The following is a 24,793-nucleotide window of genomic DNA, read 5'->3' on the forward strand; positions in this document are numbered from 1 at the left end:
GTTCATTCATTGGGCTATATTTCCTGAATGAAGAAGACTACCAGCATTGATCCTTTGTAGTCTGGTCAGACAATGTCAAGTCAAAAGGTTTGTCAACTGACTTGAAGAATTAACACATTTTGATTCTCTTTGAGGGAAGTAAAACTCATAGCATTAGTGTTAGAATTGTCAAACGATTCCCTCAATGAATAAGGAAAAACGCTGGTATCTAAATGCATGTGCCACTGTATTCAGTTTTAAAAAGTAAGAGCATTTTTTTATTGTCAGTATAAAAAGTCACAAAAGTGAGTTTTGTGTAGCACAAATGATTTATCAGTGCATTAGACAATCTAAATTCTCTTCAGTTATCAAATTCTGTCTGGTAATTGTCTCTCTCTCAGCCTTAAACGTTTCACACCTTATTGTGCGATGAGTTTTTTTCTCCCTTGTGTGTTTGTCTAGTTTCATGTTCCTTCTGCGTCTGCTCTACATGTGCCATCATTTGCAGGGCTGGATGGTATAGAGCTCATTTCTGCTGTGTAGCTGTGTATCGCATGACCTGTGTGAGCGACGTGGCTTAATATATCATTACAGCTTGGTAAGTTAATAATCAAGTTTTTACATATGTTTTTTTTTTCTTTTTTAAGAGAATTGAAATGTCATCGTTAACTTGGGGAAAAAAATCAGTTCACCTGCATATACCTATTGTATGAGAATTAAAGTAACTTTACTTTCTTCATGCCGTGCATTTATGCAGCATGTTTTCCATAACGAACCTCAGAAAATTCAGTTGTAATGTGTGTTTTTTTTTTTTGTTTTGTTTTGTTTTAAAAAACAGGACTTTATAAAATATAAGACAATAACAGAGCAAATACATTTTGTATGTTGGAATACTTTTCCAAAAATGAATCTTGATGAAATGATCATGTATTGCCCTTCTATGAGAAGTTATTACTTTTCAGAAGGGAATGAAATTTGAGAGCTGTATAGCTCTACATACAGGGAATTGTCATGTTTCCGTTTTGACAATTCTCTCTTCCCCATTAGTTAGCAGACACAAAAGGTAAATTTTCAGTGCAAACTTTTACAGGGTAGAGTTGTTCCAGTGGCATTTTATAGTCTATAAAAAGCTATTTGTATATACAACTTATTCAGAATCTGTGTATTTTAAGGCCTAAATAATATTTCACAGACACTAAGAACTATGTCTCAAAAATACAAAAGTAAAGTACAAAAAAAAGCAAAACTTTACTAAATAAGTAACTTCTGACTCTACGGTAGTTATCTACATAGATAGTGCCACCATGTGGCTAGAAAGAGATGGTGCAGGTCAAACCAAATAAATATGAAAAATGTTCTCTCTCTTTTTTTTTCTCTTACAGACCTACAAAATGTACACGATGTTCTTCACCAATCTATCTGAGAACTATTCTTATGATACATATTACGACTATTCTAGTTTTAATGATGATGTTTGCGATCTGACTGACGGTACAAATTTTGGGGCGGTGATGATCCCGGTTCTGTACTCGGTGGCGTTTGTTGTGGGTATCCTGGGAAACGGAGCGCTGCTGGGAGTACTGTTTCAGAGCAGGAAATCCTGGAGTGTGACAGACACCTTCATCCTTCACCTGGGTGTGGCAGACATCCTGCTGCTGGTGACCCTGCCCCTCTATGCTGTCCAGTCTGCACAAAAGGATGGATGGACATTTGGTGTTCCTCTCTGCAAGATCACTGGAACTGTTTTTACGGTAAGAAATGTGCAGAAAAAAAAATCTTGCAAAACGTTTCTTGCTTATCTTTGACTGATCTTGTTTTATACCTAGATCAACTTTTACTGTGGGATCTTTCTCCTGGCCAGCATCAGTATGGATCGTTACCTGTCCATTGTCCATGCTACTCAGATGTACTCCCGCAGGAAGCCCTGGGTTGTTCATGTCAGCTGCTTGATGGTGTGGTTTTTCTCCCTGCTTCTCTCTATTCCCGATTGGATCTTCTTAGATGTTGCAGCAGATGAGAGAAGACACAGATATGAGTGTGTTCGTGACTACTCAAAATTTGGAAAAGAGGGAATACATTATTGGCAAGGGACATCTCGCCTGATCTACCACATAGTGGGCTTTCTGATTCCTTCATTCATCCTGATCTTATGCTACTCCTGCATCCTGTGGAGGCTGCGTTGTGGCACCCAGGGTATCCAAAAGCAGAGAGCTTTCAAAGTCATTATAAGCCTGGTGGTGGTTTTCTTTCTCTGCTGGACGCCGTACAATATCGCCCTTGTAGTGGACACAGTCTCTCAATACTACAACACCAAAATCTGTGGAATAAGAATTTCTCTGGGCAAAGCTATAGTAGTGACTTGTTCCCTGGGTTACCTTCACTGCAGCCTCAATCCCATCCTGTACGCCTTTGTGGGCATAAAATTCCGGCGTCAGTTGCTGGAAATCTTGAGGTCTTTGGGCTGCAAGCTGAAGACAAGCACCAAATTCCAGTCTGTTGTCAGCAGGAGAACCTCCCTGTGGTCTGACTCTGCCGACACCTCCAAATCCATTGCAGTCTGAAAAAGAAACAAACGTGTTTAAAGAAACAGAAAAAGCTTTCAAACACACTTAAACAGACATGAACATAGGAGCATGCACTTCTTAACGTATAAGATTGCTGTTTGCCTGTCGTGTGTTTTATTCCACACATAGTTCATATATATGTAAATAGCTAAGCCTCAACACGACCACGGTGCAGATATAGTTCTGGCGCTCAGACCTGTACATACTGATAAAACATTTCCCTTTTTTGATTTCCATGTGAAATTGTTATAGAAATAACTCAGGATAACATGTAGTGACTGCAGTGAGCATTTTCTACTGTAGCTTGCACTTTTAGTACATTTTTTACCTTTAAAATGACAGTATATATATATTTTTTTCGAAGATTGTATATGAAATCTTAAATTGCACAATAAAGTTTTCTTTATTATCACGTGTTTTTCTATATCAAACTAGCATAACCTTTTAGCATTTTACTGCATATAGGGAACTTTTGGGAACTAATTTCAAAACTGAAACTACATCAGTTGAGAAGGTCCTTCTATAAAGAGTATTGTTGCCAGAATTCAGCTTTCATTGTTTATTTCTGTGTAGACCTGTTGGCTGCTTTTAAGTAGTCAGGATTCTCTAACGAAGTTAGGGAACAAGTTAAATCTTGAGATTTCCAACACTGCTGTAACAAAATCCAACTTGTAACCTGTTACTGCCATTCCACTCAGTAGATATTTACTGATGCAAAATCTCTTAAATGAATATTCACACCCAAATAATACAGAAATCACTGTAAATTGGATTAGATTTGACTACACTCTTACAGAAGCAACATCTGGAAATGGTAAAGAAAAATCAAAAATTGATAAATGCAGTTTGCTGCAGCACACCAGGAGACCTTGAATAATCTCCAATAAAAGTTGTAAAGTTATACACAATGAATCATCTCTTTTCTCCTCCCTCATTGTTCTCTCTGTTCATTCTCTTTGTAATTCCTGTACAGATACCTGCTGGCGTTATTCTGATTAGATGCATTTAAAATCAAAATCGTTTTTACATGTAGAATAAGTTAATTTCCAAACTGAAAAGGAGAAATGCTTTCAAGCCTAAAGTGTTTATTGTGCAACACATGTTTCTCTTAGACAGGCCAAAATAAAATCTTTTCCATAAACCTTGCCTTTCAGTGCTGGGTGAATTGTACAAAAATTAGAGAAGGTGTTTATATTCTGCGTGTTCAAACAGTTGGCCTCTTCCATAGCTTCACCTGCTTCATTCAGATTCCCCGGGCCAAGAACAGACACAGATGGCCAGGACCGTCAAGGTCAGACAGGATGGAGAGTGCTCACGAGGTTGCAGGTACACTCTACCTGCTGTAAGTTCACAAGTGAGATCGGTCCAAGAAGGAGGAAAACCTGAGAGTGTGATGGGTGCAGCAGGAAGTTTTGGCTACATCCGCAACTCTCCTGAGAATAAAATCACAGGAGGCATTCAAAGCAAATGCGTCCACACCCTGGTCTCTTTGAAACTGTGGCTCTTTGAGGCTTGCAGCAGCAGTTTAGAGCAGCTGAAACTGAGACTTACCTCAGTCAGCCATAACATTATGACTAAAGACAGGTGAAGCACAAAGCCTTAATTATCTCAGTACAATGACACCTGGCAGTGGGATGGATATATTTGGCTGCAAGTGAACATTGTGACAGAAATGGATGTGTTGGAAGCAGAGAGACGAGAACTCGTCCCAGATACAGAGGACATTATTTAATACAATACAGCTGCATTTCCACATCTGCACCCATCAATCTGTATGGTGAACATACTTATAGTGAACATCCTTTGTACTGCATTAATGGGATTACTTCAATTTAATTGTGTGGAATGTTCAAAAGTCTTGATCTAACTACTATTTAGTTTGCTTGCAGAAAGCCAGGCTGTTTTGTTATCTTTATAGACTTCTACAGGTTTTTTTTTGGAATTTAGCTTTTTGGTTTTTAAACTAATTTTCAGTCCTGTGATTGAATTACCTGAGAAAATGTGTCTTTTTGTTCATTAACCCACTTAACCCTGCCCTATGACTCATGTGTCTACATAAAACAGATATGTCCTCAAACTTAGCAAAGAACCAATTTTGAATGGAATCTTTTGTTTAATTCCTGTTGCAAAGACATAATTCTTTTCAACTTATTTAGTTGAAACTATGACAATGACACAGATAACACAGTTTGACAGACATAAAACACTACTTTTTACAACAAGATGATATAGTAAACTTTATATTATCATAAGAAATGATCTATTAAGGATATAATTATATTTACATTGTTCTTCTTACTATCACATCCACCGGCCCCTGAGCAGTCCACAAAGCCAGCCGTCCTTCTCAGTTTGTTCGTTTTCCATGACTCGCTGGTTCTGATGCTGCTGCTCCACAATATACACATTGAGAATATGCAGCATTTTACTGCAGACACTGAAGGATCTTAGCTTCCATAAGAAGTGCAGTCTGTTATGTCCTTACTTGAAGACAGCCTCAGTGTTCTCAATCCAGTCGACTGTCCAGATAAACCCCATGCTACTTGTATTTCTCAACCACATCCACCTAGGATGGAGACTGTGTTTGGCTTATTCCTGGTCCTCCTAAAATAAAATAAAAATCCTTTGTTTTTGTTTGTTTCTCAAGATGAAGTAACTGTCAGCCATACCATGCCACAAGGAGGCTGACCAGTTTCTGTACTCAGCCTCTTGTTCCTCACTGATTCACCCAACAACTGCAGAGTCATCTGAGTATTTCTGGAGATGACAGGGCTCTGACGGGAAGAGAAACAATGAGAGCACAGTCCCCTGTGGTGCTCCTTTGCTGCTGACCACCTCTCTGACACACAACCCTTCAGTCTTTAGACTGTCCTCATTGTGGCGCCTGCTTTATCCAGATGGGAGTGGGCCCGCTGAAGAATAAAGGTGGTCATACCAAATTCAATCTGAATATTTTTAGAATTATGCAAACCTTTTTCACCATATCAAATTCCTATATGTGTTTTATACAAAAAATATCTTTACAAGTGGTCAGACACTTTTTTTAAGTGAGGACACTTTTTGAAAACAGTTGTTATCCATCAGCAACTTGTCAATCTCACATCCAAAACACTCTTATGCTATCAAAACTACAACACAAAACACTTTTTAACAGTAACATTTTGTTCCTCATCGAGACTCAGAAATAATTCATAACAGTACGCATTATAGGCTGCATGTTTCTGTAGTGTCTTTGCAGTATTGCGACCGAACAACTCATTTCGCAAATGAATTGCAAATACTGGGATTTACTTCAGTGAGCTTTAAAATTTCACACTGAGCAATTCCAGGTGTGCATAAGTCTTGAACCACTCAATACTTCTCTATTTATTAGGTAGTAGGTAATAGGTGCAGTAATTTTTAAGAACATGTGCAATCATAAATGGAAATAGACTATGTATCAATTAACTGTAGATGATTTCAGTTGCCAGTTGATTAAAAAAAAGGATTGCTACAAAATAATTGTATTCAGTTAAATGGTATGATATACTGTACAGTGGTGATAACTTTCCTGTTCACACAAACCTAGGCTATGCATATTGTTTTAATGATCTCAGTATGACTGTATGTGGACAAGGAACTTACAAAAGAGACAGGCGGTTACCTAGTTTCCATTTGTATCATTTGCTTGTTATAGCTTTTCTCTCTTGAAGCTAAGAGCCTGGTTATGAATACAAACTCCACAAAAAGCAATGATTGTTATGGCTGAAGTGTCAGACACGGCCTCAGTAGAAGTTGGATTGTTCTGTCTGTATTGAGCATCTTAGACAGAAAAACCAAAAATGTATAGACATATCTAGGAGTTTCTTTATGTTTAGGCATTGCGCGGATCAGGAGAAAACAGAAGAGCTGAAAGAAAAAAGGAAACCCACTTGAAGCAGTTTCTGAGGAAATCGCTTACATCTCTCTGATAGGAAATTGCAACTGTCTCAATCAGTCGAAAGCAGAATAACATCCTAAACCACACGTTTTCAGCTAAAATGTCAAATGTCAGATGAAAATGTGACAGCCCCCTTCAAATGAATGAGAAACACTCCTTTCCTCCAGCGCCATCGCTTTCTTCAATAACAGTAAAAGGCAAATATTTCACTACAGTGCACTGATGATAGTGTGATGGATCATCCCCGCAACAACCACCAAACAGTCGAGCAGATTAACCTCTTCCTCCTCAGAGACTCCATAACTGGCCTGGCTGCATTTGTTACAAAAAGTGAACCAGCATATATTCTGTAACGATACAATGATAAATTAGTTATTTAACTGATCCAGCTTCTGATTTGCCTTTTTCAATAACCACCAGTGGATTAGTGCGAATTGAGTGCAGCAACGTCTGCATTAAAGGCTGCCGAGTCAGCACGGCTGCTATGGAGCTCATGTTTACCTTTAGACATTTTATTGATACATGTAGAACTGCTAGGGCAAACAGAGACAATGCAAACACAGTCGTGCTGGATGTGCATTTAGGTTCACTAGTTTCGTGTCATTTATTCAATGTTGTATTCTATCAAAACAAAACTAAACAAGAAAACATGATATCAACATTTCATATATGTACATGGACCGATCCTGTTTGCTAAATAACTCAGCAGCCACAAAAAGAAAGGTTGTTCCATTTCCTGTTTCATTTTTGTTGCAAATGATGTGGTAGATTAGCATCTAAGGACTTTTTGAAGAGGTTCTGTAAGATCCGTATCACTAGTCTGATTTCCATTTACTAATGAAGCAAATCTAAAGTGATATTTCAAAAAATGGAATGTGCACAAGACACATTTTCATTGGCTGGTTTTATACAAATAACCTAGACTGTGTGGTGTTGTCAGAGGGTTGCAGTACAGCCTACATTGCTCATGATTGTAATGAAATAGAAGCAGTTGTTCTAAAAAGAAACCAACCTAAACCAGGAAAAGCAACAGCTGATCGGTTTGTTACGTGATTGACTGCATGTCTCAATTGAATATAATGTTCAAGATATTCCAAGAGATACAAGTTACTCCTGAAGAAGAGTTCTCTCCATTTCCCTCCTGTGGACATCCCACAGTTGTTGTTTATTTCTTCTTGGTGGTTTGTTTACAGTCTTCTCTTGGATTACAACTAAGAGCAACGTGACCTATACTGCCATCTTTTGTTGGCAATTCGCAGCCTAAATTATTTGCTTCAAATCAGTGTATCACTTCAGATTTGCTTCACTAATGAAAGGAAACCCAGCTGTTTTAATGAGGTTGTTCTTTATTTTGTAATTTACAGTTATAGGACTAAGAATAAGGACTGCACAGTGGTGTGCTGGTTAGCAATGTCACCTCACAGGGAGAGGGTTCCAGGCCTTTCTGTGTGGAGTTTGCATGTTTATGTTTATACATTAGGCAGATAGGGTAAGGGGTTACTGGAGGTAGTACTTTTCATGCAGGGAATTTGAACCCAGGTCTCCCACACAGAAGGTGACAATCATACCACTACACTATCCAGTCCCCCTGTATGTGTAGGTCCTCTCCGGGTACTCCGGTTTCCTCCCATTGTCCAATAACATGCATGTTAGGTTCATTTGTCTCTAAAGATGTCCCTAGGAGTGAGTGTGTGTGTAGTTGTTTGTCTCTGTGTGGCCCTGTGATGGACTGGTGACCTGTCCAGGGTGTACCCCGCCTCTCGCATGATGACCGCTGGGATAGGCTCCAGCCCCCACGACCCAACCGATGGATTAAGTGGGTATAGAAAATGGATAGACTATGAATAAATGCCCATTTTTGATGAACTTCAGATGATAAGATTTGCTTGATTTCTCTTAAATATCTCCCATCCTCAGAGCATACGGTAGTTCAATTTGACTTCTCAGCTGTGGAGCTATTATTGAAGGAATTAGAGAATGTTTTTTCAGGTGGAGGGCTAAAAGTATCGTCTAGTGCTTAACGGATTTAAGGGCTTGACCACAAGTCTCTACAAGCATTTAGCTTTGTGTGCTCCACACGCAATGGTGTTGTTTTAACACAGGGCTACACGTCAAAAACGTTTTTTGCTTCAAGTTTAATGACGTAGTTTTCAGTTTCAAAAAGACTATGTAAATCCACATGACCGGTTTGTTACGTGAGTGACTGCATGTCTCCGTCTCATTTCAAAGAAAAGCTCAAGCTGGCAGGAAATGGCATGTCAATTTTATACGATGTTCAAGACTCATTCTAACCAGCGATGTCACTTAAACAAGAAGGACGACGGCAACAGTTCTTAGGTTGGACCACATTCTTTTTGAGACTTTAACGCTGTATAAGCTGAATAAATATAGAAACAGGAAGGAAGGTAGAAAATAAAAGTACACTGAGCTTCCAAAAGGCCTTATAACTGTGAAAGTGACATTTATTTGAGTTCATATTTATATGTGTTATCATCATGCCTTCATCTTAGGAATGAGGCTTGTCTGACAGGCAGCCTGCAGAGTAGTGTGAAGATTAAATACCAACCCCCCAAAAAATGCAGATTCTGTTGTTGAGCACTTGTGCTTTGACCCCTACAGTAAGATTCTCTCTTTTCTAACTTCCCTTTGTTTGCCACCTACTTGATTTTCTAGTCATGGCCTTACAGACAAAGCTTGCTACAGTTCTCTCCACCAAAACAAAAAGACAAGTGTTTAGATAAGAGTAAACAGAGAGCTACAAAAAGGCTGGAGCGCCAACAGACAGCTTGTTTTTAATCCGCCTCCGCCTCAGTCCTGCTCTGTCACCTGACTGATGACATCACTACCTGTTTGTATCACTGGGTGTCTTCCTGGATGTTGCAACACTGGAGTCAAAATGATAAAAATTCCCTCCCCGTTCCTTATTCATATACAGACATGCACAAACTGTGTAATCCTGAAATTCACAGCCTTTACTGCTTTTAGACAAGCCTGCACATGAAGTTAAACAGTTTATTGTATGTTATCAGCAATGAAGTTATAAAGTGAGTCAGACTGTTTATTGCCAAAATAAACTAACAAAGAAATAACAGCTTATATTTAATCTGCTTCAAAGGATTATGACACATGCCTTCACTACATAGAAATAATGGAAAAATGCCTTCTTTAATTAAAAATGTTAGCAAAAATAATAACATGCAACTAAATAAAGATCTCTATATGTCATGATTGAGGGTAACAAGCTTAAATTGTGCAATAGTGGATACAAAACAGAGGAACAACAGTACAAGTCACCACCATGTTTGTCTGAAAGTTTCACATCAAAGTGGAATTTAGTCATTTCTTGTAGTTCCCCACCCATGAGACCCATGACATGAGTTCACGTTAAATTCCCCTCATGAGAGAATAATCACTTAGGTCACACCTGAGTAATCAGTTTTTTTTTTAAGGCCATTCATTATGCCTTAACTGAGTGGACTTGATGCTCCGGACTTGTCATCTGTTTGAGCTCTTCCGCTGACTGTTCTGGGTCATGTGGTGCTTCATCACCCACACTCAGCTCCCACAGTGAGCTCTTGCATTCAACTGTAGTGCATCTTAGCAGTCTCAGTGTTTGTTTCCTAAAGTTTCCACAGAAAAACAGATACAGCAGCGGCCTGAGGCAGGCGTGAGCACAGCCTAGAGCTGAGAACACACTAAGAGCTGTTTTCAAAGATGATTCATTATTTTCTTCTTTGGGGATGTTACATAAGGTGTCCACGAATAGGCTGATGTTGTATGGCATCCAGCAGAGAAGAAATACTACCACAAATGACAGGATGACCATGGCAGGCCTCTTCTTCACAAGGCTTTTTGAGCGGCACTGCAGCTGTAGCAGGACATAGGAGCCGCACACAATCAGGATGATCGTAGGGAGCAAAAAGCCCACTATATGGTGGAGTACACGTGAAAACAGATACCAGTCAAATTCAGACTTAGGGTAGTTGTGAACACACTGTGTTTTCCATTGCTCTGTCTTAGGCCTGAGGAAAATCCAATCAGGGATAGTAAGGAGCAGGGAGATGAGCCACACCGCAAAGCAGTAGACATGGACAAAACTGGGCGTCCTGTGGGAGTACAGCTGGACCTCATAGGCGCTGGACAAGTAGTGATCCAGACTGATGCAAACTAGCAGAAAGATCCCACAGTAGAAGTTGATCTAGAAAAAGAAAAGTTTACAGTAAGAGAAAAACCTCCAAACATTTTTATCAAGTTCAGATCTGATCTCCTCCAATTTTATTGTTACTTCTTCAAAGCAACAATAAAGCAACAATAAAATACCATAAAAATCTTCAAAGCAACAATAAAATACTCAAAATACACAGAGGAAGTGAAGCGAGGTTAAGGGTTGATATTAGGGTTAAGGCTCGGTTTCATTTCACAGGAAATAACCACTCTGAGTCAGACACAATCCATCCAAAAACAACTTTCTCACAGCTGCTCTTAACATATCTCAGTCACTACTTGCTATGCACAATACTTACATTAAAAACAGCTCCACAGATCTTGCAGAAAATTCCAAAGCACCATCCAGAATCTTGTGTGGCCTGTACAGCCCGAAAGGGTAGCGTCGCCAGCAGCAGGATGTCTGCCACACTCAGGTGGAGAATAAATGTGTCTGATAGGCTCCACGAGCGCTTCTTTTGGTACAAAACGACCAGGAGCAGCACATTCCCGAGCAGACCAACAAACAGAACCACAGAGTACACAATCGGGATCCACACTGCCTCACTGCCTCTTTTTTCAGACTCGTCTTTATACTCATAATTGTCATTATAGTCATAGGTGGTGTTGTGATCAAACACTCCACCCAGGACCACGTCCATGTTCAGCTACAGAGGAGATACAGAAACACAGAGAAATCAATTGCAGTGCCTCCAAATACAGTCTTATATACACCTCTCTCTCTCTCTCTCTCTCTCTCTCTGTGTAACAACAGCTGGGTGATTTTTCAAGATATTCCTTTGGGAAGCCCAGCTGAGGGTTTCCAAAAATCATCAGACTCACACATAACTCACATGATGCGATGTCACTGAATGAGGCAACTGTGGAGAGGGCTGAAAGGATGGCAGTTTCCCTTAGTCATACACACCAGTTCAAACCTTTAAAAAAGAATATGCGCCCGGGCTGTGAGCGGTTGTCGCTTTTTAATCTATTTGAACTTTGGCAGCCAACAAACAACGAGTGCAGTTAGGTGCAAAGTTAAGGTCAATTTTCAGCAAACTTGAGCAAGTCGAACAGAGTCACCAGAGCACCGAGGAGCGACTTCGAAACAGAAACTGGAGTGGAAACGTACCATCAAAGCAATCTCAAGAGCTTTGTAAATATCTAATCTCTTACCAAGTTCCCAGGAAAAGTTTCAGCTGCTTGCAGCCCCTGTGGACCGATGACACTACGAGAACACGTAACAACCTGTGCCTATACGCACTGGATGGGACGGTAGTTACTGTCGCCACCTTTGAAAGGACGTCAGATCGAATGTCCTGCAGCTGTCGATCGTTCTTCAAGTCCAGCTGAAAAACGTGCAAATGTTTCCTTCGTGCTCGCACTTCAATTTAAAGGATAGTTCAACTTATCCTTGCCGAAGAATCGCACGTTTAAAAGGGCTGAAGGTGAATCCGCTAAGACAAAAGATCCGTGTCAAAACAGGCGGCGAGAAGAGCTGCGCACACCAGTTGGAAGTTTCACGTCATTGACGCAGTTCACATGCTGATTGTGGTTGTAAGAATTTTCGCACGACCAGGCTCAATTTACGCGCACTTTAATTAATCCCCCATGTTGCCCTTTTCTTTTCTTTTCTTTTCTTTTCTTTTTTGTTCTACGAGTAAACCGAAACGTACATTGACATTGCTGTCAAACCTGACAACTCCACCGAAAAACGGTGTTGCTCTATGTTATTTTTTCAAAATTAAATGTTTGATTCAACTAACTGAACTAACTGTTAAGAATAATAATTCGTGACAAGAGACTGAAAACACAAAATATATCCACTTCAGTATAAAATACCAGGATTTTTTTTGAAAAACCACGGCCTTCGCGACCGAAGCAACAATAAAGCAATAAGGTGTGTTTTGTTTTGAAGGCCAAGTTATCGTAGTTCCGTGTTGCCACTGTGTTTGACACTCATGTTGGACACAAAGCAGACAATGTGCTGCACGACGAGTAGATCTCCACTAGAGGGAGCTGCTGTCTTTGAGGATAATAACCTCCATCCATCCAACCATTCAGAAACACCAGGACTATAACAAAGATTAAAGAGATTTTCTGAAGAATGATCTATGTGCTATGTTTGCTTATAATAATGGATTGACTTATCCTTTACACTTAATCCCTGAACAAAAATGAAACCTTTGCAGTATAAATTACTGAGAATGAAGAAAATAAACGGAACAAACAAATTCATTTTTAAAAACTCATAAACGTAGACAACCCATGCACACACATATAGCATGAGTGTATACTGTATTCACATCCTGTTAGCCACTGGTAGTTTTTCTTTTGCCTTTGTTCTTAATATGCACATCAGTCTAAGAATATTCAAAGGCGTCATCTGTTTCAGGAACTCATCATTTCCTTATTTGCATTAACACTAAGGACTGAAAGTGCACTCGACAGCAGCATATTGAGTAAAAAGTTTATGCACTATAGATATGACACTTTGTATTTATTACACAATGTTTATTATAAAAATCTTTGTGCATCAAAATGAGGCTGGGTTTCAAAGTTACATGCAAATTTCAAATGAGTCATGTTCATTTCCTCTTTTGCACACCAAAGTATGTTTTCTAAAAAGCACAAATGAGAGAACAACTTTATCATGAAATAAAGCTTCAACACATACACTTTTATTTACACATCTTTTCTAACAGCTTTTTCAAGAGAAAATTGTTTCACAACAAATTTGCACGAGTAAAAATGACAGATTTCTGTCTAAATGACAGAGGCCGCGTATAAACAGCTGACGAAGCCTTTTCAGAGTATTGAGAAAACTAGAAATTTCACAAGGTTTGACCCATGGATATCAAAATCAACACATTCTCATGAAATGTTCTGTGACAGCATCAATACGATGGGTGTTATGCTTTACTCTGCTCCACACCCACTTAATGATTGTACAACAGGATTAAGAGTATATAAAAAAAGAACTAAACCATATAAGCTGCACTGTATTGTGGCAAAGCACCAATGTAAAATATACAGGCAGAAATATTTTTCTTCTGCAAACATTTTAGAGTCCTAATTAAACTTTCTGCCCTGAAAAGTCCCTGTCATGCATAAAACCCACATGTATCTCCTTATCTCTAACCAGTTTCACACCATGACAGAGTATGAGGTGTTTTCACTTTCTGCAGAGCTGAATGATCCTGTTGTTTTTCTAAGTCTCCTCTGCTTCCAGCCCTCCATTCCCAGCAAGCCTCTCTGTCCCAGCAGCCCCTTGAACATCCTGACCAGCTCCCTCCTGAACTTTACCCCGATGAACCCATAAAGCAAAGGGTTCAAGGCACAGTGCGTCAGCCCCAAACTTTCTGTGGTCAAAATCCCAATGTCCATCACATGGCCAAACTGGCAACCTCCAGACACCACACCCAGCTTGTTCAGACTGTCTGCCAGCTGGAAGCAGTTGTATGGTGCCCAGCATATGACAAACACGGACACTAAAGAGATGATGAGACGGAGAGACTTGCGCTTTTGGCGACGAGAAGCATTGCACAGTGACCTGAAGATCTGGATGTAGCAGTAAAGCATGATCAGCAGAGGAACACCAAAACCCAGAATTATACTGACCATCGTCAGTCCCACTTGCCACTGAACGGAATTAAACCATACCTGGCACAGATATGCCTTCTGGTGGCCAACGGTCTCAACCTCTACTACCTGTTTGAAGGTTATTTCCACTGCACTCAAGCCAAAGCATATCAACCAGATGACTGCGCACACAAACTGTGCATGGCAAGTGTTACGCTTCCAGCCTGAGCTGACGGCATGAACAATGGCTAGGTATCGGTCAAAACTGATGCAGGCCAGGAAGAGGATGCCACTGTAGCGGTTCAGGGAAAAGAGGGCACCGGATATCTTGCAAGCAGTCAAGCCGAATACCCACTGGTGAGCCCACTGCACTGCAAACAGGGGGAGGGTAAACGCCAGTAGGAGGTCAGAGATGGCCAGGTGAAGGAGGAAGGTGTCTGTCAAAGAGAAGGCACAGGCCCCACCACTCTGAGAGACTCTGTAGCGTCTGATCACACACAGTACCAGCACGTTGCCTACGACAGCCAGAACGAACACCAGGCTGTACACAATAGGGGAATACTTCTGTGCAAAGGCATAGATGTCATCCTGAAAGCATGGGGTTGCGTTATTGTCGCTTGTTGAAGGGTAATCACTGTAGGTTTCATAATCATCCTAGAGTTAAGAGAGAAAAACAGACTCAATCAAACATGTAAAGGACATGGGCTGCACAAGAAAACATCTTTTTCTAATGGGTTTCCACTTATCTTATTTTCAAATTCAGCAATTAAATTAATTGATAATGAAAAACTAAGAAAAACAAAGTTCAGCTTACGTTCCCTCCAAAAGCAGCTTGTGGAGAAATGACAAAGTTATCCCTTTATGTTTTCTGCCAACTAGTGGTGCATATGAAGGTTAATAAAATATCCACTCACCCAACTGTAGCTTTCTGTAACTGTTGTGTCAGAACTCATATTTGCAGAAAACAAAAGGCACAGCAGGATAACCGAAACCCTTCAAGAGTGAAGAGAGTAGACTCAACTCAAAAAGACATCAGCTAGACATCCTTTTTCACACATTATCTTTGCTTCTCCAGATGACAGAGGATCAGAAAGAAGAAGTTAAAAAATTTCAGGAACCGAATCTTTGCACACTTTAGACAGATGCTAACAAAACCACAGTGGGAATGGATGACTGTGCCAGGGAAGTTTTGACATGTTTTTGTCTGCACGTCTGTAGCCAGTTATAAATTTCTGCCAGACAGACAGTGATGCTTTAGATGGAAAATCTCAACCCCAGTTCCAAAAAAGTTTTGACACAATGCAAAATGTAAATAATAACAGAATGCAATGATTTGCAAATCTAATTAAGCAATATGTTATTCATAATAGATCATACAAAGCATATCAAATTATGAAAGTGAGACTTGTCACTATTTCCTGTAAATCTGTTAGCTAATCCTGAATTCGATGGTTGCCACATGTCTCAAAAAAGTTTGCACTGGAGCAATAAAAGACTGGAGGATTATATTATAGCAGCGAAGTCATTAGCATGATGGATTTAAAAAGAGCACCTTAGAGAGACAGAGTCTTTCAGAAGTAAAGATAGGCATAGGGTCAGCAATCTGCTAAAAAATGGAGAATCTGGAGACATCTCTGTGAGACATGGCAGAAAATCACTATTGGATGCTCATGATCTTCAACTGTCAGTCAGCACTGTATTAAAAACATGCATGAAAAATGGAAATCCCTGCATGGGCTCAAGAACACTTCAAGAAAGCATTATCTGTGAACACAGTCCACCGTTCCATCCACAAATACAGGTTAAAGCTCTGTCATGCAAAGAAGAAGCTGCATGTAAACATGGGCAAAAGCTCATTTTAAATTAACTTAGGCAAAGAGGAAAACTGCCAGGTTAAAAACAACACACAAACCCATTCAGATTATTCTTTTAGGGAAGGCCCTGCATATTTCCATTACAACAGCATTACTTCTTGGTAGAAGAGTCCAGGAACTGTTAACTGTGCTGTTCATTTACTGAAAAACATTTGGCCCATCCTGAAACAAAAAAATACAACAAAGAAGACTCAAGTCTGTTGAGCTGTTAGAATCCTAAATCAGAGCAAAAAGGGACAGCTTTCCTCTCTCAAAAACAAAGCAACTCGTCTCCCGTGTTCCCAGAGGTTTACTCAACGTTGTTAAAAGAAGAGAAGCTTCAAAGGGGCAAACATGACCCGTCTCAACTTTTTTGAGAGTTCTGACTGCCATCAAACTCAGGATGAGTGAATATTTTTCGTTAAATTGTGAAATGTCTCACTTTTAACATCTGCTCCCTATTTTCCATTGTGAAAGACAATGCATAAACATACACTGAACATTCATCAATCTTGTCAGTAGTGAAAATTTGTGGGATTTGCACACAAATAGAAACTGGCGTAAAGAAAATGATCCACAATTTGAGAAGTGAAAGTGCTTGCTTGGCAGGAATTTCTTCACTATGTTTTTTTTTTATGTTCAGCTTGCACTAAGTTTAAACTACACTGTAGAAATTTAACATAGACCTTTATTTTTTTTTATTGTTTTAAAGTGCTCAAAATGCTCAAATGGAAAAAAGATGTTACAGCGCTGCAGCTCACTTTCTGATTGTGATTTTAGTGAATTCTGAAGAAAAACAAATATCAGACTTACCCTCTGAGGTCTCATAAAGAAGACAGGATGTAAAGAAAAAAATGGTACAGGACAAACTGAGCACAGTATATCATTTTGTATGTTTGAGGCAGGGCAGGATATGATGTAATTTATTCATCTCTGCAGTAAAAAAGTGGCAAACTTGACCAATGATGTATTATCAACATAATATCAGGACAACTTTGAATAAAAATCTAAAAGGGATCTGCAAGATGGTTTGTAGCAGTAAAATTAAATACATTTTAATCTCTCTTATGATGAGAATAATGATCATTTTATCTTACTCTTATGATAAACATTTCACACCTTCCTACTGATATGAGCAAAAGTCTCAGTACTGTTCAGTCTCTCAACATTATACTTTAACATTATAATAACGTTATATAATATAACATTATATCTGAGTTTAGATTTAAAAAATTTGATGAAATGAAGTCACACCGTGGACATTTTGCTCAACAAAGTGAGCATGACAGTCTACTTTTAATTACCCGCTCAGTTTAGGAGAATTTAATCGTTGGTTTAGAGGCAAGAACAGTTATGAGTCACCAACTAGACCACAAAAAGTAAACAGCATGGACAGAAAAAGGCAGGCCCATATCAGAACGGCTGTTTTTCACAAGACAACTAATGCTCTGAAATGTTCAGGAACTGAACCGCTTTTGCGGTTATGTCTGTTTCTGCTGAGACGTCTAATGCGAGGGTCCTCTGGTAAATTATGCTGTTGCATAACTTCACTGATGTTTTACTTCCTTATGGAATGGTGCTTTGTGTGAAAACTGTTACTTTGAACCCATATGTCTGTGCAGGCTCCTCTGTTGTGCGGTGGAGACAACCTTTGCTCCTGTGCCTATTTATCTGGTGACTTAAATCCTAATTCTGAGGAAGACTTTAAAAAGCCTGCCACTGCTCTCTGGTGGATACATTATATCATGCAGACACAACAGAGTTGAAGTATTCAAGCCGTATATCATACTTCAACAGCGTGAGATTGTTATTTGATTTAACCACCTAGAATGCACTGTTGAGGTACTTCTGATTGTGAACAATCCCTTAAGAAGTATGTGACATTATGCATGACTCAAAGCCAATACAGTAATGCTTCTGGCTGATCTTTTAGATACACTGTAGATTTTCTTAATACCTGCTAATTCTATGCTCTCAAATGCAAAGTTCAGAAATCTACTGGTTGTTTATAATTAAGAACAAGTTAATTAAATCATCTTATGTTTAAACTGGGATATTGTTGTTATGCTCTATCAATTCATATGAATAGTTTTTTTCAAACAGGTTTATTTACATTTTAAGAGGATTGTTTTGTCCCCTTGGCAACAGCTTTTTATGCAAGTCACTCTATGTGCAGTAGAAATGTACTGAAGCAGCAACTCTTTCCTTTTTTACAAAGGTGACAAAAGACATAAACTACCATACATACAATGTTAGGGAATTGAATGGCGAAATATTTCAGTTTATGTTTAATGTACTATATGTACATGTGATAATTCTGTGCATGTTGTGCTTAATCCTTCACAGTAATGTAAATGATGTGTCTGATTCTAATACCAATAGATTGTAAATCTTCTTACAGTATATGACTCCAGCAGTTATGTGCTTAGAGTTTTCCTGTAAATGTAAAGACCCATATGTGCACATGGACATACCTTATTCACCCCCCAGTGTAAAAAGATGTATTGTAGCATGAGAGCTCAATCCCTTTTTATTGTAAATGCTTGTGAGTCACAGGTTATGTTTTTACTCGATCACTCGGCTTTAAGTATGTACACACACCACACCTTAGCAAAGTGCCTAAAACATAAATATGCACAACACATCTGCTTTGTTTTTTTTATTACTCTCTGCTGATAAAGACTGCATCATGCCAGTTTCACCCATTTTTCAAGTGTGAAACACCTCAAAACTAAACCGTTTACACAATGATTGTTCCTGGACAAATGGTAAAATTGTTTGCCAAGTGATACCAGCAAAGAAACTGAGCCTCTGTATGTCGTCACAGTGGGTATAAGAACTGTGACCATACCTTTTCTGTCCAGTGAGTGGATTTAGATCATTATCCTCTTCGACGTCAGACTACACTTTCAGTAGGTAAAATGTGAACTAAGGTTTCCCAAAACAAAGGATATCTAGCACTGCTACATGGAATTAATTTGACTTATTCAATCTATCTTTGACTGGTTTGTGGACGACCTTTGGTTTAATTAGATATAATCTCTTGGGGTCCCAATGAAGATCTGCACAAGCTTTGGTTACACAGTACTGGACATGAAAGTGGATGTTTCAGGAGGGAACTTTGCTGCAAATAGGGCTCAAAAATCCAACTGAATATGAGGTGAACAGGGATAACAGCATTGTGATTATCCTTAATGATTCTTTTCTTCTGCTTGCAGCCATGGCATTCCACTCAAATGTGGTCAACTCGCAGCCCACATCTATCGCACAGTACAATGTGTCCTCATCATCAGATTGGAGTACAAACTTGTGCGACTGCTGTGATGACTGTGGCATTTGTAAGTGTCTTCATTGGTTTATGGAAGAAAGTTGATTTTGTGTTTTCCAACAATGTGACGCAATTTATAATGTGACGATATACTTCTCACCTGCAGGTCTTTGTGCCACATTTATTCCTTGTATCCTGGGCTGTAACGTGGCTCAGAACAGCGGAGAGAGCTGCTGCCTGCCTTTCCTTCCAGGGGCCATGATTGCATTGAGGACAAGCATACGCACCCAATACCGCATTGATGTAAGTGTGTTCTTTAAATACCGGATGGGGCAAAAAAAGCTGCTGTCAAATGTCTCAGTCACACCAAACAATCTTTTTGTGTCAAAGTTGAAGATGTTTGTCACCAGTTTACTGCCTTCTTTCCCCCAGGGCTCGGTGTGCAATGACTGGCTAATCATGGCCTGTTGTCCTCTGTGTGGACTGTGTCAGATGGCACGTGAGCAGAAGACGAGGGGAAGCACTGTCTAATTTTCAAATTGCAAAGCAAGATATGTGAACATTGCATTTAAATATGTTCAGTCAGGATACAATTTCTGTCTCATAATTTCTGTCTGGTATTTCCTTTTGCCTTAATGTTGCACACTATTTTGTATATAACAACTGATTTCTAAGTATATAAAAATATACATCTATATTTGTAATTTGAGATGTGGGGAGAAGTTCAGAAGTTTGGAGCTTAATTTCTGAATGTGTTCGAAGTTCAACACCGACTCACTGTGCTGAAACTGACTTCATGCAACAAACTGGTGAAGAATGAAGAAGGAGTTTTTAAGCAACACTGACTTTTCCCATTGTAACAAACAAGCATGTTTTTAATGGAGGGAAAATGAGACACTTTATTTATTTCAGAATGCAATGAGCTTTAAATGCTGCTTTAATCAATTTAATATAATTCAGTAATGTTCATCATGTATGCATCAAATATTATCTTCATGAGTGTTTTGTATATGTCCAGTTTGCCTATACCGAGACAGACAATAGCATTTCAATAAAAAACATCGAGAAACATTGTGCTTTGTGTATTTTCTTTGCATGTTGTGATTTAGCTTTCTTAAAAGTCATAAGTACAACTGAATCAGGAAGGAAGAGCAGCTCACATCCATCTTCCTCTTTCTGATTAAGTGTGTTAGAGCAGCATGTATTGTGCATTTCTCTGTAAAACTGACATCCCGAAAGGGACAAAACCACGACAACAATTGTTTGAACAGGTAAGGAAGTTTTGGCAAAATAATGTTGACGTTAATTTTGAATATGATAACATTTTTTTTTGCACTCTTCCAGAGCAAATGTGATGTTTCACTGACACAACACAGTCTTTTAACCATAAAAAACGCCCTTAAGGAGGCTTACTATTAAAATGACACAGAAAAAGGAGGTAAAATGTGCTACAATTAGTTCAAAAGTCACTTTGTAATGTTTACACAATACACAATACAGCAATGCCAAATCATTCTCTATAATTCAGTCCCTCATAGCCCATTCCTGCTGTAGTAAACTCTAAATTAAAACAGTATTATACAGATTGTGATTATATCACAGACCTGTCTGAAGGAGGCGGAGGAACAAGAGGGAAAGAACAAGGATATGAGAACAGGACAAAAGAGGAAACAAGTTGCCCTTTTAATCACAAAGTTCTAGTTTCTTGACAAACACAACTACGCCCCGAGGTAAGAAGATGCTTTTACCTAAGAAACAGGTGGAACTGCAGTTTGCTTCTGGTAAGACGCACTAACAACAACAAAAAAAAGTTAAATAGTCAACTTAGGAAAGAGCCGCTGTTATTTTAGGGTATAGCATAGATTGCTTTTAAAGTAACTCAGACTTAATGCTTCTGTTATAATGAAATTTAAAATGTTACTTTCAAAATGTTTCGAATTGGAAATTAACTGAACTAAAAATGTCAGTTTGCTTTTTAACATTTAAAAAGATTTCCTGAATTATTCTAATGAAACACCATGAAAGAAAACAGTGTTGTTTCTTGTACTTTGTAGATTCTGTGAAATGCTGGGACTGTTCTGCTTAGAAAGAAAGAATTAACATTTAAAAGACTTTGCTTTTTTGCCTCAGATTTTTCTACATCTTTCATCTGCTGAACAACCCTGAGGCCTTGTTAAAAGAGGTGTTCAACATAACACTGAAACCAACTTGGAAGTCGGTCAAAGCAAATTAAAGGATCACCTTTCTGGACTGCAACAAGACGAAATGGCCTCTCTCATGCATCTGCTGCTGCCAGTTGCAGTTGCTCTGGGTGCTGTTCAACTCATCGGTGGCTACAGCTTTAACAACTGCATTGCAAAACCAAACTTAAATGGGAAAAATGTCCAATGTGTCAATCGAAAGGCCAAGACAATGGTTGCCATAATAAAGGACCTGCCACCATCTGTTGTCAACCTCACCATCTCCCACAACCCCGTGTGGCACATTCCCAGCAACAGCTTCGCTCATCTACCAAACCTTCAGTACCTCAGCATAGATCAAAACAAGTTGGATGTCATCGATCAGCTGGCTTTCCGAAACTTGTCTAATCTTCAGTCTCTTAATTTGTCCTTAAACAATTTACCACAACTTAACCCCTTATTGTTTGAGAACCTGAACAACCTCAGCTTCCTCTCATTGATGAACAACAAATTAAAGGAGCTCCCTGAGGGCATTTTCTCCAACGTCCTGCATCTAGAAACTTTAGTATTGAGGAAAAACCATCTAACAAATTTCTCAAGGATTGTCAAGACTGTATCACATCTAAAGTATCTGAAGGTACTCGATCTCGGCTCTAACAATTTGACCTCTCTCAGTCACTCAAATGTGTCTCTGCCTAAATCTGTCACTAATTTGTATCTTTGTAGAAATAATCTGTACACATTAGGATGTACACTCTCATTTCTCAGCGGCATCGTGGTGCTGGATTTGTCTTACAATTCTAAGCTCCCTGCAATGGCTTTTCATGGAGTGAATATGAGCAGTGTAAAAATGTTGCACTTGCACTCAACGAGTGTCAATGTAGTGGAGTTTTTAAAAATCAGCAACATGAATACAAGTTCTATTGATTTATCTGGCACGGGTCTAAAGAATGACAGCCTGGTCAGGGAAGTATGTCTATTGTTGAAAAGAAGGCATATAGGGATTAAGAAATTGGAACTAGGCGATAATGAGATTAAGAACCTAACAAGCTTCCCACTGTCCTACTGTCCTAAAATTACAGGGGAGTTAGATCTATCCCGCAACCACCTGAAGAGGATGATATGCTTTAACTTTCTCAACAGACAAAAACATGTGAAAACGTTTAAAGCAGAACACAACCTGCTCACTTCTCTCCCATCCTGTATGAGACAAAATATGGTTTATTTCAAAAGTCTAGAAACGCTGAGCTATCGTTACAATCGCATCATCTCAGTCTCCTCCCATGCTTTCTATCACACACCCAATATCAAGATTCTGCAACTCAACATAAATAACATCGCTTTTCTTGATCGCAAAGCCCTAAAAGGGCTGAAAAGGCTTGAGACCCTCCGACTGGACAATAACCTCCTGACTGATTTGTTCAAAGACACATTTGAGGATCATTTCAACCTAGAAGTCCTTAATCTACGCAACAACCGTATTTCTGTCATATTTAAGTGGACCTTCCAAAATCTAAGAAATTTAAAAATATTGGACCTTGGAGGTAATAAAATCTCTCAAATTCAGCCATCTGGCCTCGATGGTCTAATAAACCTGTCGAAACTCTATCTAGATGGAAATAACCTGAAAACGATTGACACTTCATTCTATCATGTGTTTCAAGATACACTCACAGTCCTAGATCTACAAAGTAATCAGATTCGCTTCTTCACAGAAAATCTCAATTCACCATTTATGAATCTCAGCAAACTGAGTGATCTAAAATTAGATGGGCAGCGGCCATATGGTCTAACTCTCTTACCTCACACTTTATTCCGTGGCCTCTATTCACTGAGATCTCTGTATCTCACCAACAACAAAATCTTTCATCTTGCACCTGAAACCTTTGATGATCTGACAAGTTTACAATTCCTCACACTTGATAACTGCTGTGTTGGGGTGGCACAGCTACAACCTGGGATCTTTAAAAATCTGAGAAATTTGACCAAATTAGTTGTAGAAAATATGGGCATTCAGAATTTTTCCAAGGACGTTTTCGGTAATCTTACAAACTTACGCATCCTTCAGCTCAATCGAAATGTGATGCAGAGCATTCCGGTAGATGCACTAGAGAGTTTACCTACACTCAACTACCTTGACATTCGTAATATTCCTCTAACCTGCACCTGCCAGAACAACCTCTTGCAAAACTATACAGTGCATCACCCAAATGTTCAGGTGGTCTATCTCTACCATCTGAGATGTCCACAGAATAGAAATCAGAGCTTCTACAACTTTGATACCAAAGTGTGTTACATTGACCTTGGAGAGTACTTGTTCTTTACCACTGCGGCTGTGATCTTCCTGTTTACTGTCGCTCCTTTACTTTATGTCAAACTTTACTGGAAAATGAAGTACGGCTACTATGTGTTCCGTTCCTGGTTTAGTGAGCAATGGAGTAGAATCAGAGAGAAGGAGGAAAACTGCAAATATGACGCATTCATCTCCTACAATTCCTCTGACGAAGATTGGGTCATGGATCAGTTGTTGCCCAATCTCGAAGGAAACGGATCATCTTTTAAACTCTGCCTGCATCACAGGGACTTCGAACTGGGCCGGGATATCGTGGACAACATTGTCAACGCTGTATACAGCAGCCGGAAAACTATCTGTGTGGTGAGCAGGAGCTTCCTGCGAAGTGAGTGGTGCTCTCTGGAAATTCAACTCGCAAGTTACAGACTCTTTGATGAGCACAGAGACGTTCTTCTGCTCGTGTTTCTGGAGCCAATCTACGAAAGGCAGCTGTCGTCCTATCACCGCATGAGGAAAGTGATGTTAAAAAAGACTTATCTGCAATGGCCTGGCTCAGACTGCATTAATCCCCCGCAGGCCCAAGAGCTGTTTTGGAATCAGCTGCGCAGGGCAATAAGAACAGGGAGCAGACTTGAAAGAGAGGAAAATGACAATGGTGAATGTGTTGCTCCAGAAAACAAGGAAACTAAATATTTTGAGAATGATTTTGATGAAAACTCCTACTTATTACCTTAAAATGATAATCTTACCTTATCTTCTTGTATTCTTTAATCACAATAAACCTGTTTGCATGTTAATAATTCCTTTTTAAATTGGTCATAAATATGCGGTGTGAATGAGCAATCAGTAAGGCAAACAACCTTGTCTGTACAAACAAAGCAACAACATCATTGATTAATCTTGTGATCAGTTAAGTTTAATGTTTCAAACAGATTTGCTCCGTTATACACAC

General features: G+C 39.2%; 6 protein-coding genes across 9 annotated transcripts in view; 4 read left to right on the forward strand and 2 right to left on the reverse strand.

The window, feature by feature from the left end:
• LOC140316197 (trypsin-1-like) overlaps positions 1 to 24,793 on the forward strand; it is a 309,543-nt gene that overhangs the window by 258,400 nt on the left and 26,350 nt on the right. The window lies entirely within an intron of this gene.
• Positions 449 to 2,889, forward strand: cxcr3.1 (chemokine (C-X-C motif) receptor 3, tandem duplicate 1). The gene is made up of 3 exons (XM_072393908.1): positions 449 to 577; positions 1,362 to 1,730; positions 1,806 to 2,889. Exons 2-3 carry the CDS (start codon positions 1,371 to 1,373, stop codon positions 2,538 to 2,540), a joined length of 1,095 nt encoding a protein of 364 aa, XP_072250009.1. The 5' UTR covers positions 449 to 577; positions 1,362 to 1,370; the 3' UTR covers positions 2,541 to 2,889.
• On the reverse strand, positions 9,508 to 12,365 carry LOC140316183 (C-X-C chemokine receptor type 3-like). Of its 3 annotated transcripts, none has more exons than XM_072393911.1 (3): positions 11,842 to 12,365; positions 10,986 to 11,333; positions 9,508 to 10,660 (listed from the first exon to the last, which is right to left on the reverse strand). In XM_072393911.1, exons 2-3 carry the CDS (start codon positions 11,325 to 11,327, stop codon positions 9,920 to 9,922), a joined length of 1,083 nt encoding a protein of 360 aa, XP_072250012.1. In that variant the 5' UTR covers positions 11,328 to 11,333; positions 11,842 to 12,365; the 3' UTR covers positions 9,508 to 9,919. The 3 variants fall into 3 exon arrangements, with proteins under 3 accessions (XP_072250012.1, XP_072250011.1, XP_072250010.1); XM_072393910.1 differs by lacking the exon at positions 11,842 to 12,365 and adding an exon at positions 11,520 to 11,681; XM_072393909.1 differs by lacking the exon at positions 11,842 to 12,365 and adding an exon at positions 11,509 to 11,681.
• On the reverse strand, positions 13,159 to 15,488 carry cxcr3.2 (chemokine (C-X-C motif) receptor 3, tandem duplicate 2). The gene is made up of 2 exons (XM_072393912.1): positions 15,162 to 15,488; positions 13,159 to 14,901 (listed from the first exon to the last, which is right to left on the reverse strand). Exons 1-2 carry the CDS (start codon positions 15,198 to 15,200, stop codon positions 13,813 to 13,815), a joined length of 1,128 nt encoding a protein of 375 aa, XP_072250013.1. The 5' UTR covers positions 15,201 to 15,488; the 3' UTR covers positions 13,159 to 13,812.
• Positions 18,988 to 19,941, forward strand: cnfn (cornifelin). Of its 2 annotated transcripts, none has more exons than XM_072393259.1 (4): positions 18,988 to 19,016; positions 19,319 to 19,438; positions 19,535 to 19,671; positions 19,801 to 19,941. In XM_072393259.1, the coding sequence occupies exons 2-4, from the start codon at positions 19,321 to 19,323 to the stop codon at positions 19,897 to 19,899; spliced, it is 354 nt and encodes a 117-aa protein (XP_072249360.1). In that variant the 5' UTR covers positions 18,988 to 19,016; positions 19,319 to 19,320; the 3' UTR covers positions 19,900 to 19,941. The 2 variants fall into 2 exon arrangements, with proteins under 2 accessions (XP_072249360.1, XP_072249359.1); XM_072393258.1 differs by having other exon boundaries at positions 18,988 to 19,012.
• Positions 21,010 to 24,791, forward strand: tlr21 (toll-like receptor 21). Its single transcript, XM_072393913.1, has 2 exons — positions 21,010 to 21,149; positions 21,499 to 24,791. Exon 2 carries the CDS (start codon positions 21,634 to 21,636, stop codon positions 24,574 to 24,576), a length of 2,943 nt encoding a protein of 980 aa, XP_072250014.1. The 5' UTR covers positions 21,010 to 21,149; positions 21,499 to 21,633; the 3' UTR covers positions 24,577 to 24,791.

The sequence above is a fragment of the Leuresthes tenuis genome, unplaced genomic scaffold (genome assembly GCF_036924035.1).
Source record: "Leuresthes tenuis unplaced genomic scaffold, fLeuTen1.0.hap1 SCAF_10, whole genome shotgun sequence".
Taxonomy (NCBI): Eukaryota; Metazoa; Chordata; class Actinopteri; order Atheriniformes; family Atherinopsidae; genus Leuresthes; species Leuresthes tenuis.

Bases quoted from the DNA above. Each gene is read 5' to 3' on its own strand.
- cxcr3.1 (XM_072393908.1), top strand. From the start codon at position 1,371: ATGTACACGATGTTCTTCACCAATCTATCTGAGAACTATTCTTATGAT. The intron at 1,731-1,805 runs GTAAGAAATGTG...TTTTATACCTAG, and splicing joins TCACTGGAACTGTTTTTACG to ATCAACTTTTACTGTGGGAT.
- LOC140316183 (XM_072393911.1), bottom strand. From the start codon at position 11,327: ATGGACGTGGTCCTGGGTGGAGTGTTTGATCACAACACCACCTATGAC. The intron at 10,661-10,985 runs GTAAGTATTGTG...TTCTTTTTCTAG, and splicing joins TCTGTGGAGCTGTTTTTAAT to ATCAACTTCTACTGTGGGAT.
- cxcr3.2 (XM_072393912.1), bottom strand. From the start codon at position 15,200: ATGAGTTCTGACACAACAGTTACAGAAAGCTACAGTTGG. The intron at 14,902-15,161 runs GTGAGTGGATAT...TCTTAACTCTAG, and splicing joins TTACAGAAAGCTACAGTTGG to GATGATTATGAAACCTACAG.
- cnfn (XM_072393259.1), top strand. From the start codon at position 19,321: ATGGCATTCCACTCAAATGTGGTCAACTCGCAGCCCACATCTATCGCA. The intron at 19,439-19,534 runs GTAAGTGTCTTC...TCTCACCTGCAG, and splicing joins CTGTGATGACTGTGGCATTT to GTCTTTGTGCCACATTTATT. The intron at 19,672-19,800 runs GTAAGTGTGTTC...TCTTTCCCCCAG, and splicing joins GCACCCAATACCGCATTGAT to GGCTCGGTGTGCAATGACTG.
- tlr21 (XM_072393913.1), top strand. From the start codon at position 21,634: ATGGCCTCTCTCATGCATCTGCTGCTGCCAGTTGCAGTTGCTCTGGGT.